Raw genomic sequence first — 23,722 nt, forward strand, 5'->3', positions numbered from 1 at the left:
ATTGCTGGGAGGTTATCTGTGTCCTTCTTTGTGAAGACATAACCAAAGTATGTATTTAATTGGTCAGCCATTTCTTTGTTCCCCATTATAAATTCCCCTGATTCTGACTGCAAGGGACCTACGCTTGACTTCACCAATCTTTTTCTCTTCACATATCTATAGAAGCTTTTACAGTCAGTTTTTATGTTCCCTGCAAGCTTACTCTCATACTCTATTTTCCCCCTCTTAATTAATCCTTTTGTCCTCCTTTGCTGAATCCTAAACTGCTCCCAATCCTCAGGTATGCTGCTTTTTCTAGCCAATTTATATGTTCTCTCCTTGGATCTTATGCTATCCCTAATTTCCCTTGTTAGCCACGGTTGCGCCACCTTTTTTGTTTTATTTTTATGCCAGACAGGGATGAACAAATTCTGTAGTTCATCCATGCGATCTTTAAATGTTTGCCATTGCCTATCCACCGTCAACCCTTTAAGTAACGTTCCCCAATCCATCCTAGCCAACTCGCACCTCATAACATCATAGTTTCCTTTATTTAAATTCAGGACCCTAGTCTCTGAATCAACTACTTCACTCTCCATCTTAAAGAAGAATTCTATCATATTATGATCACTCCTCCCCAAGGGGCCTCATACAACAAGATTGCTAATTAATCCTCTCATTACGTAATACCCAGTCTAAGATGGCCTGATCTCTAGTTGGTTCCTCGACATATTGGTCCAGGAAACCATCCCGTATACACTCTAGGAATTCCTCCTCCACAGTATTGTTACTAATTTGGTTAGCCCAATCTATATGTAGATTAAAGTCACCCACGATAACTGCTGTGCCCTTATTGCACGTGTCTCTAATTTCCCGTTTAATGCCATCCCCAAACTCAGCATTACTGTTTGGGGGTCTGTATACAACTCCCACTAACATTTTCTGCCCCATGGTATTTCTCAGCTCTACCCATACAGATTCCACATCATCAGAGCTAATATCCTTCCTTACTATTGTGTTAATCTCCTCTTTAACCAGCAATGCTACCCCACCTCCATTTCCTTTTTGCCTGTCCTTCCTGAATATTGAATACCCCTGGATGTTGAATTTCCAGCCTGGGTCACCCTGGAGCCATGTCTCTGTAATCCCAATTATATCATATCCGTTTACATCTATTTCTGCAGCTAATTCTTCCAACTTATTACGAATGCTCCTCACATTAAGACACAAAGCCTTCAGGCTTGTTTTTATTAACACTCTTAGTCCTTGAACAACGCCAGTCCCACTGCTTAATGCTAGAGTCTGTGCCACATAGCACACAGCTAAATTTACTACACCTACAGATGATTGCTCCTCTCTATAAAAGTAGCAACTACCACCAAGGCAAGAAACAACAAAGCTAGTTGAAAACAACAGAATCACAAACACATTTTTGCGCTCATGTCAAACAGTTTTCTGATTTGTAGGCAACAGAAGAGAATGAAGAATTAATGAGAGAATGAAGTGCAATACCAGAACAATATCTTGTATGATGTATGGGCCGAGGAGAAAACAGCACACTCTCATGGCTACGGCAAGACGCCAAATCCTTAAAAGGCCAATTTTCCCAATACTTACCTCCATTCAAATAGAGGCCTATTCATCTATGAGGAGGTCAACGCAAGGAGAAATATTGCAAGGGTCGCATGAAGAGCCTTCCATGAGGCCAAAAACATGTTGAAATAAGTGCCAGGTCTGCATGTATTGTTGAACCTGCTTCTTGTTCTAAAGCTGTATTATTTGGGCTTAATAACCCCAAAATGATAAAGTAGTAGTGAAACTGCCTCTTTCAAAGAGCTGGCACAGGCACGATGGGCTGAATGGCTTTCTGCTGTGCTATGTCATTCTATGATTCTACATAGTCACGAACTTGCTCCTATGAAGGACAGATCTTCCCCTTCATGTATTCATTATAAGATTTCCCTGATTTACAATGAAATATAAACTGAAAAAGGTTCAATACCTGTGAATTTTTTTAAAAAATTCGTTCATGGGATGTGGGAGTCGCTGGCAAGACCAGCATTTATTGCCCATCCCTAATTGCCCTCGAGAAGGTAGTGGTGAGCCGCCTTCTTGAACCGTTGCAGTTTGTGTGGTGAAGGTACTCCCATAGTGCTGTTAGGGAAGGAGTTCCAGGATTTTGACCCAGCGACAAAGAAGGAACGGCAATATATTTCCAAGTCAGGATGGTGTGTGACTTGGAGGGGAACTTGGCAGTGATGGTGTTCCCATGCATCTGCTGCCCTTCTCCTTCTAGGTGGTAGAGGTCGCAGGTTTGGGAGGTCCTGTCGAAGAAGCCTTAGCGAGTTGCTGCAGTGCATCTTGTAAATGGTACACACTGCAGACACGGTGCGTCAGTGGTGGAGGGAATCAATGTTTAAGGTGATGGATGGGATGCCAATCAAGTGGACTGCTTTGTCCTGGATGGTGTTGAGTTTCTTGTGTTGTTTAGCTGCACTCATCCAGGCAAGTGGAGAGTATTCCATCGCACTCCTGACTTGTGCCTTGTAGATGGGAAAGGCTTTGGGGAGTCAGGAGGTGAGACACTCGCCACAAAATACCCAGCCTCTGCCCAGCTCTTGTAACCGCAGCATTTATGCGGCTGGTCCAGTTATGTTTGTGATTGGATAGTATCCAATTCTGTGCCTTGACAGAGGGGAGTTCTAACAAACAGTCAAATAAAGCTAAATACACAAGCCTAGTGTTTACAATCATTGTTATTGTAAAACCATTCATTCATTCAGTTTAAACAAGTTAATAGCTCCATTAAAATGACACAGATCAGAAAATCTAGGCTGCAGGGAATGTTCCCGCCAATTTTTTTGGGTGCGCGGCCCATTCAAAATACTGGGCATGCGTGGTTTTTCCCCATTTAAAAGCAAGTGAGCCGGCTGCGGAGTTCCAGAGCTTAAAGGGAACATAGGCGGGAGGTACCTCAATCTGAGGAAGTCTGCTTTAGTGACAGTACAAGACCAAAGAGAAGTATCTTGTATTGGCACTGAATCCCTGTCACTCTCAACACCAGGTACCTTCAGTAGGACTCTGGAATCCCAACATCAGAGGGTACATGCTTGAGATAACTGCCAGCCAGTAACCTCACAGCCACCAGCTACATCATTTGTGGCAATGTCATCATCTTGAGCTTTTTCTTCAATTCTAAGGAAATGAAGAACCGTAGGTCAAATAAATGTTGAAAACATTCCATACTTTGCAAGACTACCAAGTAATGAGAGCGATTGGTACTGCACTGGAAGTGACAGCATCAAAAGCAACAGTCAAAGACTTCAGTGTTTTCTTCACTCTGCGGGTTCCAGCGTTGAATGGCACCAAAGGACCAACTGAATACCGAGGTTTTCAACAAACACTGATGGGGAATGATGTAAAAAGGACCGACACCTTCTACCCAATCATCTTTTCTCAAATACTACTTACCATCAAGTGTTGTCTGCATGGGGCTACATCCTTCTCGACAGAACTGAAACTCTCAAGCTTTCTTCATCTTTTGAACAAATCAAGGTTGGTCATCCATTCCAAAAAAGACAGCCTTCCTCCAAATTTCCCTTTTGAGTTTAAAACCATTCTTTCAAAATGAAAATTCTCTCCCATGTTTATCAGGAGCGATCACAACTTTGAAAATACTACATTCTTAAGCAATGACTAAGAAACAGAACTCCAAATGTTTCTGTTTTGAAAATGTTGGATATCAAGACCAGTACTTATGCCACATTAAATAAAGTATATGTGTGTTATGCTGTGTAATAAGAACTAGGATACATACTTCAGCTACTCCTAGGTCTGAGATTTTCAAAGTGCCATCCGTTGTTAGCAGTAGGTTGCCTGGTTTAATGTCTTTGTGGACTATTCCTTGACTGTGCAAATATTCTAGACCGTCAATCAGTTGGCAGAAGTACCTGTCAAAATTATTTTGAGAAAATTAAAAACACAGACACTGGCAGGGAGGTCTTTAAACAGAAAGCTGCGAGAGCAAGTGGTCACCAGGCTGAGGAGAATGACAGAGGGTAGTTAGAAGTTATTTTATTTAACCCAAGCAGGACGACCCACTAATATGGCAAAGTACAGCATGTGCATTATTTCTGAATTATTATGCAAAGACAAATTGAATTGATTGAATACGTCTAATCATAAGTGTGCCTTTCTACGTACACTTGCTGTAAAATAAAGTAGCTTAATGATTCGTATCTGGTCCGGTCTTACTAGGCGTTTTAATGGTCTGCCTTCAGCAAATCTGGAGAACCAATGTCTGGATCAGATCACAAGGAGCTATCTCCTGTAACATCCCTGGGTTATGCGGCTGTATAAGTAGATATTGGGCAGTGTGAGTCTACTCCAGCATGTAAGGAGCATGGCATTCACTTATGGGAGTGACTGATGCCGTTGAACCCGAGGAGGTACCCATGGCCGATCCAAATTTGCAGCCTTCATTTATATGTTTAATTTGTAATATAGTATGTGGCATTAGGAATCTGCTAAATGAGTCATTTACTGTACTGATCAACTACATTCAAAGAACATGACAGCTTCTATTTCAACACATGTAAAACTTTAGATGCCGTTCTCTTTTGGATGCTCCCATAATAAAATGGATACCATTAACATTTCAGTATGCGCTCCTGCTCTATAATAACTTTACTTAGCACCTTTAGTTCAGGAAATTCAATTGTTTAATCAATTATTCTATAATCCCGCTGCACTAGGCCCATATTAATTAGTCTCAAACCACAGCCTAAAATATGAATATATTTTAAATCGGGGCAACACGTGCACAAACAAATCAGTAGCATGCCACAACAAAAAAGTTTGAAGAAAATGATACTTTTAAAGTGTAAAGTGACAATGAGCCTTGCTTGCCATAATTTTCCAATCTTCTCTAGATGTGGGGGAGGTGCCTGAGGATTGGAAAGTGCCAAATGTGACACCATTGTTCAAGAAGGTGCAAGGACAATCCTAGTAACTACAGGCCGGTCAGTTTAACATCAGTGGTGGGCAAAGTTTTAGAAACAATAATCAAGGATAAAATTAACGGGCGCTTGGAAAGGTTTAAGCTAATTAAGGAGTCAACACGGATTTGTAAAAGGCAGATCGTGTGTGACTAATTGAATTTTTTGATGAAGTAACAGGGAGGATTGATGAAGGGAATGCAATGGATGTTGTCTACATGGATTTTAGGAAGGCGTTTGACAAAGTACCACTTAGAAGGCTGGTTAACAAAATTGAGGCTCATGGAATAGGTGGGTCAGTGGCAGCTTGGATAAGAAATTGGCTGAAGGACAGAAAACAGCGAGTTGTGGTAAATGGCTATTTTTCAGACTGGAGGATGGTAGACAGTGGTGTTTCCCAAGGGTCAGTGCTGGGGCCACTGCTTTTTTTGATATATAAATTACCTGAATATTGGAATACAGAGTAGAATTTCTAAATTTGCCGATGACACCAAACTTGGGGGTGTTGCAAACAGTGAGGATGATACCAATCGACTGCAACAGGACATAGAAAGGCTAGCAGAATGGGCAGACAAGTGACAGATGAAATTTAATAGAGAAGTGTGAGGTGATGCATTCTGGCAGAAGGAACAGGGAGAGGCAATATACACTTAATGGCACAGTTTTAAAGAGTGTGCAGGGACAGAGGGACCTGGGAGTTAAAGTGCATAGGTCCCTGAAGGTGGCAGGACATATTGAGAGAGTGGTTAGCAAAGCATATGGGATCTTGGACTTCCTAAATAGAGGTATTGAGTACAAAAGTAGAGAAGTTATGCTGAACCTTTATAAAGCGCTGGTCAGGCCACAACTGGAGTGTTGCGTCCAGTTCTGGTCACCACACTTTAGGAAGGATGTGAAGGCCCTCGAGAGGGTGCAGAGGAAATTTACCAGAATGGTTCCGGGGATGGAGGATCTTAGCTACAAGGACAGGTTGGAGAAGCTGGATTTGTTTTCATTAGAGCAAGGGAGGTCGAGGGGTGATTTGATAGAGGTGCACCAGATTATGATGGGTTTGGATAGGCTAGACAGAGAAAGGCTGTTGCCATTAGTTGATGGTACAAGGACTAGGGGACACAGATTTACGGTTTTAGGCAAGAGATGCAGGGGGGATGTGAGGGAAAACTTTTTTATGCAGCGAGTGGCAAGGACCTGGAAAATCGCTGCCGACGTTAGTGGTGAAAGCAGAGACACTCAATTTTTTCAAGGGGATAGGCACTTGAGGGAAATAAACTTGCAGGGCTACAGGGATAGAGCAGGGGAATGGGACTGACTGGATTGCTCTACAGAGAGCCGGCATGACTCGATGGGCTGAATGGCCTCCTTCTCTGCCATTATGACTATGAGCTTAAAGAGGCAAGCCAAATCTAAATCTTCCACTAACCTCAGTGAGAGCCTCACACGTAATTCACAACTGAAGCCGCTATTTCAGTGCTGAAGATCAACACCAAACATTTAGGAAGATATACTGCATTGATGGAACATACATAGAAGATCTTTATGTTAATTATTGGAGGTTCTAAATTAATACGAAGTGCAAAACATTTGCAGGTGAATGTCTGATGTTGACATGTACCAATATGGCAGTTTTCAAAAGGAACAGAAAATGAGAAAGTAAGTCATTTTTTCAAGTTTTGTGAAAACCCCCAAATTATTTTCAAGTTTTTCTGGTGACCACTACTTTCCGAGTTTGCAGTGGAGACGTGATTAAAAAAGAGGGTGTGGAAATAGGATATGATTAAACGTTTATGGGGGCACGAAGTAGTTGAGTGCCAGATACAGAAGGTGTGTAAAATTGACTTGCTTAAAAGTGAAAAGAGTCTTTCCTACCATATGATAATTAAAGAAAGTAACTTACCCATGAGCTTGAAATACTGGGAATTTCTTATCGGCGACGCTGTCCAACATTTCTTGCATTCCGCACACGCAATATTCCATTACCATATACGTTAGGCAAGTCAAGGAAAAGTTATGTCCCAACTTATTAGCAAAACATTGACCATTTTATTTTAGCATAACAGCTAATAACACTATTCCAACAGTTAAAAATGCATAGCTTCCACATCATTTAATTAAGAAATTAAGGGGGAGAAATTGAGCATAGTCCCATTTGGGGCACCAGCCTCGCCAGGGCGCTAAAAGTAGCGCCCCGGAAACATTCGCACCCCCGCACCGGAAATTGAGTGGTTGCGCCCCAAAGAGAAGCACGGTGCTACTGGAGGCGCCCCAAATCCCTCTTGGGGCGCTGCGAGTGAATATCGTGGCAAAACGTGCCGCACGTCGTGCTGCGGTATTGCAGGCCTTCCTCCCCCTCTTAAAGGGGAGGGGCCTTGTGCAGCTTGATCTGGGGCCCAGCTGGGCCCCCGAGGATCGGGAGTGCAGGCAAAAGAGCCCGGCACCGAGGAGAAGTGCCGGGCTCTTGGAGCGCAGCCTGCACTCCGCCGGGGGGGGGGGGGGGGGCGGGGTTCAGGAGGCCGGGGACGGGAGCGCAGGCAGGTGCTGGCAGGCGGCCAACAACAAAAATGGCCGCCCCGCACCTCGCCTTTAATTTGCGCCTCCCCGGCCGCAGGTACGCCACCTGACCCTGTCGGACATAGCGTCCGGCGGTAAATCAGGGGGCGCTGCCGAATATCGCGGCTGGGGCGTCAGTGGGGTGCTGCGCACACCAATGACGTCATCGGCAGCGGCGCAGCGCTAACTGTTAGCGCCACCACTAACGTCCCGTGGAATTTAGCGGGAGGAGTGGGCAGTGTCGAGCCTGGGCGCAAGTTAGCTTGCGACCCACTTAGCGCCCTCTTAAGGCGCTAACGGGTGGCGCAACCAACTGAATTTCTCCCCCTAATTATTTGTTTCCTTATGAGGCAAAAGCAGCTTTGTAAGAGGTACTTATTTTGGCATGCGCTGTAATCATATTGCTTTAAATATCTTATTTAATATGGAATTTTAAAATGTCACACTTCCTAAAACTCTTTCGGAAGTCAAACTACATCAGTCGCAATCCTTGGAAGGTACAAGATAACAACAACTACTTGCATTTGTACAGTGCCTTTAATGTGGAAAAATGTCCCACAATTGAAATAAATGTCAGCTATAAAAGGCATTTCAGTGTGTTATGAACCGAAGTTTCAAATAAATGTTATTACTTTCAAATTCCATCATAAAAAGTTATTCAAATCCTGAAAAAGCTGAATGGAAACAGTCACAAATCTTCAAAATACAAAAGTAGAATATCTAAAGCAGGAGCAATTGGTTTTCCTTTGCATTATTAACCCGAAAGAACATTCTGCTTGGATACAGTTTCCATTCATATCTAAAACCAGATAGACATCCAACCACACAGTATATTTAATGGACCATAAAGCAGTAATGATTACATGTCTTCAATTTACTGAATTCTGTAAGATCAGACAAGCTTTTCCAGAGCTTAATATACATCCATGCATTGTGTATGCGCAGTGGTGCATAAACTGGTTTTTTTTGTGTATTTTGTTCCCTTTTCTCTTCTCAGTTGGTAGCTTTGCCCACTAGAATTGTTGCCTAAATCTATTCCATCCACACTAGGTCAGTACCATTAGTCTCGTCATGTCCCATGCACCAACAAAGAAACCATGAATAATGTCACCGAATTGTTTTATTTTAAATTATTTTCACGTTAGAAATGTTTTTATTAAATGTTACAGGTCTGAAATATCATGATTATTTTGAATATGAAGACTGAGGAAATGTAAAGAAGTCCCGCTAGTGAAACCTGCAGCAGTAAATAGTCCATCACTAGCAATGAATGGAGCTGGCTGTAAGACAATTGCCTGTTTTTTATTTTAAAAAGCAAACTGACTGCTGACTAATTTGCACAGGTGCATGCTGGAACATACATCATTCCCTGTAAGACATCTTGGGCTAGAAATTGGGTACCTTAGCGCCTCCGGGGGCGGGGGGGGGGGGGGGCAAACTACTTATCGCCTGGGTGCGGCGCCGCTAACGACTCTCGCTAAATTCAGTGGGAGTTTGGCGGCGGCAGTAACCGGTAGCGCCCCACTCCGCTGGCGATGACATCATCGTGCACAGCGCCCCTTTTTCACCCAGCCTGCAAAATTGGCCCGCACCCCCTGAATTTGCACCGGGTGATGACAGCGACCGATTCAGGGGGCGGGAACGGCGCGGCAGGAGGCTCGTGGGGCGCTATGGGGAGGTGACGGGCCGGGAGGGAAAAAAAAAAAATCAGCCAACTTACTTGTTGCAGCCCGTTGAGTCCTTGAAAGTAGGGTCAGTGCCGCGATTGTGGCAGGCTGTTGCTCCCCGGTGGTCCAGGTAGGGTCCTGCAGAGATGTGGGCTTGGGCCCTCTCCTTTAATGAGGGGAAGAGCCCTTCCATGTGGCAGCGCTACGTGGTCCAGTGCATAGTGCTGCAGAACGCACTGCCACGATATTCGGGGTTAGCGCTCGAAGAAGGAAGTGGAGTACTTGAATTGGCGCTCCACCTCCCTCTTGGGGCTCTAAAACTGAATTTCACGGTCGCCGGTGCTAATTGGCACCGGATGCTAAAGTTAGCGCCCCAAAATGGTCGATACCAAATCTTTCCCCCCTTAACGAAGTTGGCAATATATTTTTTATTCTCACTAATGAGTTTATGTGATGTATGTGGTGCAAGATGCTCAAAACACAAGAAATTAATAGCATAACTGCAAAGTGTGACAGCAGTATTCAAGGTTTTGTAATGAAGTTGATTTTACACAGTATTAAATCAGATAAATCAGTGTTTTTGAAGGATTAATTTTTCCACCTGAAAAAAATTACCATTTTATTCAACTATGAAATTGCTTTCGACCATAACTTAGCTGTAAAGGTTTTCTTGCAAACTGAACAGAAGGCTTTGTATATACACAGGCTTATGTATTTTCCACTATTTACAACTGAGTTAAACTTCAACATCTAGTAGAGAAAGAACACACAAAAGAACAAGAATTACTGGCAATACGGATAACTCTTCCTAAAATAATTCTAAACATCAGAACTGATTATTAACTGAAAGTAATGAAACCCATTTATAAAGCACCACCTTCAAAAAAACTATTGAAGTTAGTTATAGAAGAGCCCCGAATAGATTTTAAAATGCGATAGTTTATTATGATGGACAGGAAATTACTGGACATGTGTGGCTAGTTTAGCCATATATCATCGTACCTTAAACCACAGGAGCCACGAGCTGTAATCAATACTGTATTTAAAAATCATCACTTTGTTCAGGTCAAGCCTATTACTTGGTATACTCCAAAGGAAAACGTAAGTCATCCCATTTTACCCATACAGGTATCCCATTAACTTCAAAACTTACAGGTATCTCTAATTTGCAGGATTTAATATTAAATATTTTCCAGTCACAAAAAAAGGATATATTTTTTGCTTTTCTTCATTATACAGCACATCTACCAACTGGATTACATTTTTGTGTCGTAGTCTCCTGAGCAACTGGATTTCCCTGAAAACAAGAAGGCATGAAGTTAAAATAAAGTAGGAGCACTTCAGTCTGGTCGTTCCTCTTAAGACAGTATCAAGAAATGTAACGTCTCAAAACAAAAAAAATGAAACCCATCAGGAAATGGCAAAATAAAATAAAAATTTAAAGAGAAAAACAAATAATTTAAGCTCCAATACAGATATTCTATTCAAATAAAGTGGTTCATGCTTTCACAATAAATTATGCATCTCTTGCAATACAAAATAAAGAATGAACTTGCATTTATACAGTGCCTTTCATGTCCTCTAGATCAAAGTGTGGTCACTGTTGTGATGCAGGCAAACATGGCAAACATGGCAGCACATTTGTGCATTGCAAGTTCCCACAAACAGCAAGGGAAATCAATAATAACAACAGAAAATCAATGATCAGTTTGTGCATTTCGGTCCTGTTGGCTGAGGGATAAGTGTTGACCAAGACACCAAAAGAATGCCCTTGCGGTTTTTATGATAGTGCAATCTGAACAAATAGACATGGCCTACACTGAATGTCTCATTCGAAAGATGACACCTTCAAAAATGCAGCATTCCCTCCATAATGTACTGAATGGTCAGCCTAAACTGTGTGCTCAAGTACTGGAGTCAGACTGGCCCCGACCTTCTGATGCAGGAGAGATTGGCACTATTGAGTCAAGCTGACACAAATACATATACATGTAAAAGCACACATATTAAAAAGTTTATGCCCTATGAAATAGCAATTATTTTATTGGAACTGCACAATTCCTTCTCGTAAGCAAATATAGCACAGTGCACTGAACTGTAAATTTGTTCACTTCTCGGATGGAAACACAAGCAGTATAGACTATAAGCAATGGCTGACCACTGTCTGAAATGTGCTGTTGAACTGATTCACAAACTTCAGTATTAATGCTTAGTGCTACATGTTGAAAGCTAGATGCTCAATTCAAATCTGACAAATCTAAGCTCCATTTCTCGACATTTACTTTTCAATTTCACTCACACATTTCCTTGGCAGAGCATTCTTAAACTAAAGGAAAAAAATAACAAAATAGTGTAAATCAAAATTAAGATATCCTTCCTTCTTGCTAAACACACTAAATTACTTCAATACTTGGAATTTTAAGTTGGCTGCACATTATTGATGCCCTAAATAACCGACCCACTTTTTCTGATTGTAGGAAGAAAGCAGGAAACAGAGGCCTAGAAATTCAGTGGCGCCCTTCACCAGGGCATCGGAAGTACCGCCCCGGAAGGAGTCGCGAGCGCCCGCCGGAAATTCAATTTGAGCGCCCCAAACGGAAGCGCGGCACTACTCGAGGCGCCCCGCATCCCTCTTGGGGCGCTGCAACTGAAAATCGCAGCGCAACATGCCGCAGCGCCACACGCTGCGGCACGGCGCGCTGCAGTACTGCAGGCCTTCCTCCCCTTCTTAAAGGGGAGGGGCCTGCTGCAGCGCGATCGGAGATCGCGAGTGCCGGCAAAAGTGCCCGGCACCGAGGTGAAGTGCCGGGCTCTTGGGACACAGCCGGCACAACACGGGGGCGTGGGGGGCTCAGGAGGCCGGGGACGGTGGCGCGAAGGGGTGCTGGCAGGCAAATTGCGACCGGCGTTAAAGCAGGGGGCGCTACCAAATTTGGCGATCGGGGCGGTAGCGGGGCGCTGCGCACACCGATGACGTCATCGGTGGCGGCGCAGCGCTAACGGCTAGCGCCGCCATTAGCACCCCGCCAAATTTAGCGGGAGGCGTGGCCAGTGGTGCAAAACCCACCAAGTGCCCTCTTTGGGCGCTAACTGGTGGTGCAGCCCACTGAATTTCTAGGCCAGATTGTTTAAAATTTTTAATGAAACATACATGCAAGGACATTTCTCCTGCAATATCAAAAATTATTTACTTAAATTACTAAATGTTTTCAGATTTACAAAAAAAAAATCCTCTTTACAAATTTGACATTCCCAAAACCTTGTTTTACATTCTCCTTTCCGCAATAACTATATACAGTTTGAAAGCCACATGGTCAAATTACAGTTAAACTAAGCCATATGTAAATATAAATATGCAGTTCAAAGTACTGACAGTTCCTTTTATGTGCCACAAGAGAGCAGTAAAAGAGTGTCTTATTACATGAGAACATAAAACTACTGCTGAACTTTACAACAGAAGCAATACTAGAAACAGCTCCTATATATATATAAAATATGTTATATATATATACACACACACACACACACACACACACACACACACACACACACACACACACACACACACACACACACACACTTACACAGACCGTCTGTGTGTGTGTGTAAGGGATAAAAACTGAAACGTGTTTTTAGTGCATAGCTCCAGTCACCCCAGGCCATTCTTGCACACCTCCCAACAGGCAGCTATAGTACAACATTAAACATTCACTCCCTCCACCACCAGCGCAACATGGCTGCAGTGTGTACCAGCTACAAGATGCACTGCAGCAACTCACCAAGGCTTCTTCAGCAGCAACTCCCAAACCCATGATCTCTACTACCTAGAAAGACAAGGGCAGTAGGCGCATGGGAATACCATCACCTCCAAGTTCCCCTCCAAGTCACACACCATCCTGACTTGGAAATATATCGCCTTTCCTTGATAGTCGCTGGGTCAAAATCCTGGTACTCCCTCCCTAACAGCACTATCTACAAGAAACGTAACCAGCCTAAATATAAACAAAACAGAAAAAGAGAGCACAGGAAAGAATAAAGTAAGGAGACTGATGGTAAGGGAATAAAGAGAGTTATAGAACAGGAGTCTAAAAAGATGGTTAAACATTAAGGGGGAAAAATTCGGTTGGTTGCGCCACCCATTAGTGCCTAAAGAGGTCGAGAAGTGGGGCGCTAACCTTGCACCTCTTCCCATATTGAGCGGACATTTAGCGCCAGCGCTGAACCGTAGCGCCCGCTCACCGGCGCACGCAGATCATGACGTCATTTCAGTGTGCAACGCCTTTGGGGCGCCCCGGACCGGAAATTCAGTGGCGCCCCCCTCCATTCCACCTGGCGCCAACAAGGACAGGTTACCTGGAACGTTTCCCAGTCGCTGTCGGGGGCGCTCTTTAAAGGGGACTGTTCTGGATTATTAGTGGCAGTCATTTTTGGACCACAACTTCTTTGAGAGAGAGTTGCTCAGCTACACACAGAGAGCCATTTCTGCAGTGAGCCAGCGCTGGCAGAGGAACTTTAGCCTTCTGAACATCACTTTGCAGTTGGTGAGCTTCTCAAACGGCGTAACTTTCAGTGCGCACTTACTATGGGGGCTGCATTGGATGGGAACGTCGTGCTTCTCAATCATATTGACAGGGCACAGATGCAGGGATAGAGTGGCAGGCATGGCCAGACGGAGGAGGGCCTACAGACGTCGCCACACGAGACCTTACGCTGCCAGGGTTTTCCGCCAGCAGTTTTCATATATCAACATGTCGGAGGAGCAGTGTTTCCGAAGGCTGCGCTTCAGTAAGGAGGTAGTCACTGAGCTCTGCCACCTGCTTCAGCCAGATCTGCAGCCTCAACTAAGGTGCAGGACATCTCTGTCGGTGGCTGCGAGGATCACTGTGGCTTTAAACTTCTAAGCAAGCGGCTCCTTTCAGGCCGCTACTGGGAACATTGCCAACATCTCACAGTTCGCGGTGCATTGCTGCATCCGTCAAGTGACTAATGCCCTCTTTAAAAGGAGACGGCAGTACATCTCCTTCCCGATGACCCCAGACAAGCAGCGGGCGCGCGCAGAGGACTTCGCAAGGATAGCGGGCTTCCCCATGGTGCAGGGCGCCATTGACTGCACACGTGGCTTTGCGGGCACCTCTAGAGAATGTGGAGGATTTCCGCAACCGAAAGGGGTTCCATTCTTTGAATGTGCAGCTGGTCTGTGACCACAGACAGCTGATACTCGCTGTGAATGCCCACTTTCCAGGCAGCAGCCATGACGCCTTCATCCTGCGCCAGACTTCTGTGGCAGACCTTCGAGGCCCCAGCTCACCCAGGAGGCTGGCTTCTCGGGACAAGAGCTATCCTCTGTGCCCCTGGCTGATGACCCCGCTCCGTTCGCCCAGCACCCCTGCTGAAGAACGTTACAATGAGAGCCATCAAGCGACCAGGAACATCATTGAGCACACAATCGGCGTGCTGAAGCAACGGTTCCGCTGTCTGGACCATTCCGGAGGAGCCCTTCAGTACTCACCTGAGCGAGTCTCCCACTTCGTGGTTATGTGTTGCATGCTGCATAACCTGGCAATCCTCAGGACTCAGCCACTGCCACCAGACATTGGAGCACCAGCAGGGGAGGAGGAGGAGGAGCAGTAGCACCAAGACGGGAGGGAGGCACAAACTGCAAAGGCCGTCCATCAGAGGCTTATAGCAAGTCGCTCCTAGGCCCCTCTCAGGGAATGCTTGCTGCCATTCCAAGAACATGAATGGAACCGTTCTGCTACCCCTAAGCCAGTCAAGGGCAAAATTTGTGCAAAGAACAGACATGGCCATTATGAATAAAGAAAGTTGTTTATTTAACAAAATGTGCTTCCTTCCCGCATGACAAAGCAATGGCAACAAAAAGCAAAACAAACAGACTGCCACATAAGTGGCTCTCACACCCGGGAGACTGTCCAAAACATAACCAACATTCAGACCAGCATCCTCGGCCTTGAATGAAACAAATAACAGGAATCAGCAGCACCTTCTACTTTTTCCCCCTCGATGGTGATCTGCTTCCCTTTCGGCATTGGCCCCTTCCCGCCCTGCAGCTCCTCCGTAATGGGACCCCAGTGCCTGCAGCAAGGCTGGGGGAGGCTTGCTGACTGTCCGAAACTGCAGATGCCCCTGAGGGACGGCCTGGACGAGCTCTGGGCCTGGAGGGCCCGGCTGCTGACTGCTCCAACTCTGCATGGGCGGAAGCAGTCTGTCCTACAGGTGGCGGCAGCTGCAGTGGAGAAGTGCCAGTGGTGGCATCAGGAATGCTGTCATCCTGAGAGCGGACAGCAGCTCCCTGGTCGGCCGACACACTGGCACTCTGCTGCGGTGCTGCCCCGTCAATCGGCTGGTGCACAGATTGCTGGCCTGCTGTGGTGCGGCAAGGGCCCCGGGGAATCCTGCCAAATCCAGCGAGGGTGGCAGTAGTCAGTGCTCGCGTGGCCTCAATCTGCGTCTGCATGAGACCAGCGAGTGACTGCGTGGCAGGTGCCATTGCTTCGCTGAAGCCCTGGACAATCCTTGCCAGTGCTGTGCCGAAGTCCTGCACACTCCTTGACTGTGCTGCGCCGAAGTCCTGCACACTCCTTGCCTGTGCTGCGCCGAAGTCTTGGACACTCCTTGCCAGTGTCTCAATGGATTCGGGCATCCTTCCCACTGCAGCCATGAGCTCAGTGTGCCTCAGCCCAGCCTGGGTGCTCATTTCAGCGAGGGCACGCACCTCTTCTGCGGTCTGTGCAGTAGCACTCGCGGCCCGACTCGCCCTCCGGGGAGACGGCCCCCGAGCTTCCCTACCCCCCTCGCGTTGCTGCAGGCCGCTGGGTCCTGGAGCTGGATCCTCCTCAGAGCATTCGCCCCCGCTCCCCTCCAGGGAAGGAGTCTCCCCAGTCTGGAGATGGGCTGGCTCGCCTGAGGGTTGAACGGATGGTCCAGCTTCCTCCTCGCCTCCGGAGTCAGTCGCAGTGGCTGCTTGAGGGCCCGCCTCCCGAGCTGGTGATGCAGCATCTGAAAGCAGAGAGGTTCAAGAGTGGCTTTAGCGAAAGGACAGGGTGGCAGCAAGGGATGCATGAGTGCTGCAATGCTCTGAATTGGGTCGAGAGTGAAAAAGCATGCTGGTGTGGGGAACAAGCGGAAGGAGAGAGGTCAAAAAGGTGATGACCTTACCATCGCTGTCCGCAATGGGGTCGGCATCTCCAGAGGCGACGGGGCCACTCATCCGGCTTGCGACGATCTGGTGGACTCGCTCCTCCAGGTCTATAAGGGTCTGCAGGTGAGGCCGGCCTCCTCTGGTCCGAAGCTGTTGCCTGCGGTTACTCACCAGCTTGGCCTGCAAGAGAAAGGACGGGGTGTGATGAAACATGCTGCCCTGATCTGGTATCACATGCCTCCCATGGTAGAATAGCCCTTACATTATGCACTGAGCTGAATGTGCGTGTGTTTTTCCGGAAAGGGCCATGGGTGCTGGATGACAGCTGGCCATTGGGGCTTTGCACACCCTCTGGCCATAAAGTGAGGTGCAGATGGAGGGATGAAGATGATTCTGAAAAAGGCACTCACCCTGACGACCCGAGTGAGATCGTTGAACTTCTTCCTGCATTGCACAGGAGTCCTCGGAACCATGCTGCTGGAGGTGACTCTTTGGGAAACCTCCCTCCAAGCTCTGCGGTATTCGGTGTGTTGAGGCCTCCTGCCATTCTCCGGGTACAGCACAGATCGCCGGCGCTCCACCGCGTCAACCAGAGCATCCAATGTCCCCTCGCTGAAGCGCTGCACTCTCTCCCTGGCCCTCTCCATGTGGTTGAAGTTTTGCCCGCCACAGGTAGGTTGCCGCCGATTTTGAGGCCTACAAGGCGCAGAGTGTGGCTGCAGATGATAATCGATCTGCCCCTTGAAGAGCTGGCCGGCGCCAGCGTGTCTGGGTGAAATTGATAATTGACAGCACCTGCGCGGCGCCCGCGGAGAAATTGCGTCGCGCTGCCGGGTTAGCGCCTTAAGACTATCGTGCAGCACCTGATTTAGCGCCGCAATCACCTTCAGGGGCGCTGCAACCCAATATCGCTCGAGGTGGCGATAAATTGCGCCTGGCGCTAAACTTTGCGCACCGCCAATACTAGCGCCCCAAACGGGGTGATACCGAATTTCTCCCCCAAAGAGAGAGGAAATCCCATTAAAAATGAGTTAAACTTTCTGTACAGCAATGCACACAATGTCCGTAATAAAACAGGGGTGCTGGAGGCAATCAAACGTTGCAAGGAACCAGACATAGTAGGGATTACTGAGACAGCTACAGAAAAATCAGGACTGGGAATTAAACATTGCAGGGTATAACATATTTAGAAAAGATAGGGAGGGAAAAAGGGGAGTAGTTGTACTTATTAGGGATAACATAATGGCAGTAGAAAAAGTGACGCAGATATCAGCAAGACAAAAATAGAATCCATGTGGCTAGAGATAAAAGATAATAAAAGATCAATCACACTAATAGGCGTAATCTACCTAATAGTGGAAGGGAGGTGGAGGAGGAAATATGCAGACAAATTAGGGAAATAAGTAAAAAACATAGAATAATAATCATGGGGGATTACAACTGCCCCGATATTAATTGGACAGAAGAGGTAGGTAAAGGGGATAAGGGAATGGAGTTCCTACAATGTGTACAGGACTCCTTTCTAACCCAATATGTAAAAAGCCCAAGGGAGGATTCGCTATTGGATCTAGTAATGGGGAATGAACCAGAGCAGATAAGAGAAGTAGGGAAACATATAGGCAATAGTGACCATAATATAATACGCTTTATGATAATTGAGAAGGACGAAAACCAGGTCAATAGATTGGAGAAAAGCTGATTTTGAGGCGCTGAGAACAGAACTTGGGAAAATAAAATGGACAACAGTATTGGCAAACATTGATGTCGAACAGCAATGGGAAACATTTAAAATGGTGTTCAACAGAGAGCAGGAAAAATATATTCCGCTAAAAGGAAAGAACAAACTAAACAATAATGAGACTCCATGGATGAATAAAGCCATAAGGGAACAATTGAGGATAAGGAAAGAGGCATACATTAAGTAAATAGACAGCAGGGGAGTGCATGATAAGGGAGAATATGAAAAGATTAGGAGAGAAGTCAAAAAACAATTAGGGAGCCAAAGAGGAATGATGAAATTAAATTATCAAAAGGAACATAAAACAAAATATTAAAATATTTTATAGGCACATCGATAAAAAAAAGGAAGGTTGGGATGGGAATTGGGCCATTAAGGGATAGACAGGACAATACCACAGGTAACAAGAGAGAGATGGCAGAAATATTAAATAATTATTTTGCTTCAGTATTTACCAGGGAGATAGAACAGGTGGACATGACATTGAAGCATGAGATTAGTAATGAGATCAGTGCATTTAAAATAAAAACGGGGTTATATTAAATAAACTAATCAAACTCAGAGGATAAAACCCCTGCTCTGGATGGAGTGCATCTACGCATTTTAAAAGAATCTAGGGAAGCTATAGCAGAGGCATTACTACACATTTAATAATTCGTTAGAAAAAGGTGTAGTGTCAGAGGACTGGTGGATAGCTAATGTAATACCGATATTTAAGAAGGGGGATAGAACATGTCCAGGGAATTATAGACCAGTCAGCTTAACATTGGTGGTAGGAAAAATAATGGAATCCCTACTAAAGGAGAAAATAGAAGAACATCTAGAAACCAAAAATAATAACGAATAGTCAGCATGGATTTCAAAAGGGAAAGTCTTGCTTGATCAACCTTATTGAATTTTTTGAAGAGGTAACAGAGAGAGTAGACAAGGGTAATGCAGTAGATGTAATTTATCTAGATTTTCAAAAGGCCTTCGATACGGTACCCCATAATAGACTGATGAACAAGGTCAGAGAATGTGGAGTCAGGGGATAAGTAGCAGAATGGATTGCTGGCTGGCTTCAGGACAGAAAGCAGAGAGTAGGAGTAAAAGGTAGCTATTCACAGTGGCAGAAGGTGGGAAGTGGTGTTCCACAAGGATCAGTGCTGGGACCACTGCTGTTCACAATTTACATTAACGATTTAGACTTTGGAATCAAAAACACAATTTCTAAATTTGCAGATGACACCAAATTTTGGGAGGGGGGGGTGGGGGGAAAAGATAGTCAATACTGAGGAGGATTGCAACAAATTACAGGAGGACATTAATAAACTTGCAGAATGGACATATAATTGGCAAATGAAGTCCAACACAGATAGGTGTGAGGTATTATATTTTGGTAAGAAGAATAGGGAGGGTGCGAGTCTAGGTGGGGTAGAGGAACAAAGGGATCTCGGAGTACACATACACAAATCACTAAAAGTTGCGACACAGGTTAACAAGGCCATAAAAAAGCAAACCAAGCACTAGGGTTTATTTCTAGAGGTATAGAATTGAAAAGTAGGGAAGTTATGCTAAACCTGCATCGAACCTTGGTTAGACCACACTTAGAGTACTGCATACAGTTCTGGTCGCCATATTATAAAAAGGATAGAGAGGCACTGGAGAGGGTACAGAGAAGATTTACAAGGATGATACCAGAAATGCGAGGGTATACATATCAGGAAAGGATGAACAGGCTGGGTCTCTTCTGAAAAAAGGCTGAGGGGTGACCTAATAGAGGTCTTTAAAATTATGAAAAATTTTGATAGAGTGGATAGAGAGAGAATGTTTCCACTTGTGGGGAAGAGCATAACTAGAGGCCATCAATATAAGATAGTCACCAAGAAATCCAATAGGGAATTCAGAAGTAACTTCTTTACCCAAAGGGTGGGGAGAATGTAGAACTCGCTACCACAGGGAGTGATTGAATTGAATACTATAGATGCATTTAAGGGGAGGCTAAACAAGCATATGAGGGGAAAGGGAATAGAGGGTTATGCTGATAGATTTAGATGAGGAAAGACGGCAGGAGGCTCATGTGGTGCATAAATGCCGACATGGACTGGTTGGGCCGAATGGCCTGTTTCTGTGCTGTATATCCTATGCAAGAAGATCATCTTCCTTAATCGCACCCATTAACTGTTCCAAAAACTAGAAGGAAACTTCAGTTTTAGCAAGCAATTCTAGGAACATTCTTTTGAACTAGTTTCTTAAAGGTAAATACTTTCTAATTCATTGCATAACGCCTCAATCCACGTAGCACAATGTGGTGGCTTAGAACTCTTACTTATTCTTTTCCTTTTCCCACTGTACAAACCATTTGACCAACTGAGGAGGTACAGAAGTGCATTGCTAGTTAAATCTTGAAGATTTCCCTCTCCTACATGCACCAGCCACCCCACTAGTGCACTTCAGACCACAGTTTACCACTCCATGGCTCAACATTTTGGTAAATTAACATGTTGTGTAAACACAGCCATGTATTTTTGTTTGCACAATGCAAAGAAAAGTTTTCAAATAGATTCAAGCCTAAAATGTGTGCAAGCTATTCATAAAGCATTGAACGGCACAGGAGCCTATCGAAGGAGGAGAATAATTTACTCACCATCAGAATAGAGTCCAGAAGCATTCCTCTGAAATTTTTGGCAGAAGCAGCCAATTCTACAATAGATATTAGTGAGGATTTCTTCATGAGAAATTGCATACAAGGCAAAAAAGTGCCTTAGTGGAATTGTGTGTTGCTGACAGCATGCATAATAAACGATCGGATTTTAGGCTGGGGGTGTAGTGGACATGATTTGAATTCCAGTTTTGGCAATCACACTTGGTTACACTGCAAACGCAATAGTATCAGTACTCATCTTGAATACCCAATCAAAATGTTTGCTATATCTGCAATGAGGATCAGTTTATTCTCTGAATACTTAAGCTCCAATACCAAGAACATCACACTATAAATATATACTGGTGTTCTAGAATTAACTTTAAACGATATTGCTTCCTCCACTTACTCAAAATGATGGCATTTTGCCAAATAAAAATTCTCAATACTTTCAATCCTGAAACTTTGCCCCAAGTGATCTACTATGTACAGCAAAAGCTTAACCAAAATGTCTCCATTTAAATTTATATCCGTTTTTTCTGTGATTATTTCACATCAGGAGAATTTGGTCAAGAAAGCAAAAGATGAAACGACTTTTCTTAAAAGCAACCCATACCTAGATCGACAAAACCAGTGCTTAAACACAGGGCTCAAGACTGTGGACTTCTAATCAACTTCGCTCCGTTAAGCAGCAATAGCTCCAATGCTCTAAATTTGGAGTTCTAACACCTACCTTCTAATCAGGTCTTCAGATGATGACACTACACACAAAATTCAAAGGAATTCTGGCAAAATGTCACGACCCCTGCACCTAACTATTGCCAATAGTTTCCAATTTTAAAACCTTGGAAATCAAGGTTCCTTCTTGCCGAAAAAATTGAAAATTGGATACTCATACACGTATAAATATAATTCAAAACTAGCCAGGAGATTAAACTCATCATTTATCTGCGAATTCTCAGTTACTTAAACAAGTATGACTGCAATATAACGTAAAACTAAAACATATAAATGGTTCACATCTTTCTTACTGATGATATTCATTACTGTAATACTGTACCATAATATTTACACTACCTGCTTGGGTGGGTGTCCAATTAGAATGCTTTACATCCCTGGTTGAGAATGCATTTGGATGAGGAGCTTAGCACTGAAGTCAAGGGAAGAAATAAAGTAATGGCTCTTTTGATCAACAGCTGTTCCAGAGTTTAGCTTTAATGAAAGAAATCTTATTCCACATTATACTTGTTTTTAGATTGTGCAAGGTGGGTCTAAATACCTTTACAAGCTCTGACTGCAGAGACAAATTCTATCAAAAATGGGAACTTATCAATGGTCTCGTAGCCTGTTTTGGTACTAAGCTATATAGATCAGGTCCCAAGTTCAATTCTTGGTAAGGAAACTCATTCTGGTCAAGGGAGTAATTGGAGCGCTATAATTATTGCCAGTGCCTCTGGCTGGAAATTGCACATCTGTGGACATCAGATGAAGTCAGTTCAAGCTTGGCTGTGATGCCATACAATTGAACTGCATGTGACGCTCACTGTTTATGATCACACGTTATGAGTGGCCAGGTGAAAGGGATAAAAGGAGGATGGCTGGTGCCTGTGGAACTGAACCGAAGCGAAGCGAAGCAGGAAGCAGCAACTTCAGCAGAGGTGGGAGAATAAAGGGAGGGGGGACAAAATGGGTAAAGTCAGTTATGAAACTAAATTAAAGAACATTACATAGAATTACATCAGATTTACAGCACAGAAACAGGCCCAAATGGTCTGCGCCAGTGTTTTTGCTCCACAGAAGCCTCCTCCCATCCTATTTCATCTAACCTTAATCAGCATATCCTTCTATTCCTTTCTCCCTCATGTACTTATCTAGCTTTCCCTTAAATGCATCAGTTACTTCATTTGGTACCAAGTTCCACATTCTAACCACTCTCTGGATAAAGAAGTTTCTCCTGAATTCCTTATTGGATTTATTAATGACTACCTTATATTTATGACCCCTAGGCTTGGATTCCCTCACATGGAAACTCCTTCATAATTTTAAAGACCTTATAAGGTCATTTCTCAGCCTTCTCTTTTCTAGAGAAAAGAGCCCCAGCCTGTTCAGCCTTTACTGATACATATTGCTTCTCAGTTCTGGTAGCATCAGTAAAGCACCTGAATCTTGGCTGTAATGATTGGATTTCAATTCAAATGATCCCTGGGAAACGTGACATATGTGAAGGAAATTCACCATTGGACAGATGTCAACAGATAGTTCCAGTAAAAGTGGCTGTTTCCTTCAGCCTCTTAAAACATTTAACAAGATTCACTGTAGCAACGCGCCATGGCTTCTTCGGCAGCACCTCCCAGACCCGCGACCTCTAGAAGGACAAGGGCAGCAGACACATGGGAACACCACCACCTCCAAGTTCCCCTCCAAGTCACACATCATCCTGACTTGGAAATATATTGCCGATCCTTCATCATCGCTGGGTCAAAATCCTGGAACTCCCTACCTAACAGCACTGTGGGAGTAGCTTCACCACACGGACTGCAGCGGTTCAAGAAGGCGGCTCACCACCACCTTCTCAAGGGCAATTAGGGATGGGCAATAAATGCTGGCCTTGCCAGCGACGCCCACATCCCATAAACAAATTTTTAAAAAGTTGATTAACCTTACAGGATTCAATATTCTAATCAGGAACATACCAACAGATATGTATGGTGCTGCCATTGGTAGTCAAAATGTTTACCACTGATGCCCGAGAGAGATATTTTATCCATTAATTAAAATTTTGGCAACTCTTCCCCTCATGATACATTCGATCGACTCTAAATGCCATTCCAAACATATGAATAAGACATGGTGCCTGGCCTGACAGGGGGACTTTTCCCCCAAACTGCTTGCATCTGTTGGAATTTGCAGGTGTCCTCAGACCCAGTACCTAGAGCTGTACATTTGATTTTTCTACTGAAATTTCTGCAAAAGAGCATGTAGCAAAAAAAAAGCCAAAACCTGAGCAAGAAA

At 44.5% G+C, this 23,722-nt stretch overlaps 1 protein-coding gene across 2 annotated transcripts in view; it reads right to left on the reverse strand.

The window, feature by feature from the left end:
• stk11 (serine/threonine kinase 11) overlaps positions 1 to 23,722 on the reverse strand; it is a 166,588-nt gene that overhangs the window by 109,992 nt on the left and 32,874 nt on the right. For both annotated transcript variants that reach the window (XM_086004618.1, XM_086004617.1), the window contains exons 2-4: positions 10,404 to 10,487; positions 6,871 to 6,960; positions 3,797 to 3,929 (exon numbers count right to left, since the gene is read on the reverse strand). In XM_086004618.1, the coding sequence (XP_085860744.1) occupies positions 3,797 to 3,929; positions 6,871 to 6,960; positions 10,404 to 10,487 (307 nt within the window). The remainder of the gene's footprint in view (positions 1 to 3,796; positions 3,930 to 6,870; positions 6,961 to 10,403; positions 10,488 to 23,722) is intronic.

The sequence above is a fragment of the Somniosus microcephalus genome, chromosome 13 (assembly GCF_052327205.1).
Source record: "Somniosus microcephalus isolate GS21.2 chromosome 13, FLI_Smic_1.0, whole genome shotgun sequence".
Lineage (NCBI taxonomy): Eukaryota > Metazoa > Chordata > Chondrichthyes > Squaliformes > Somniosidae > Somniosus > Somniosus microcephalus.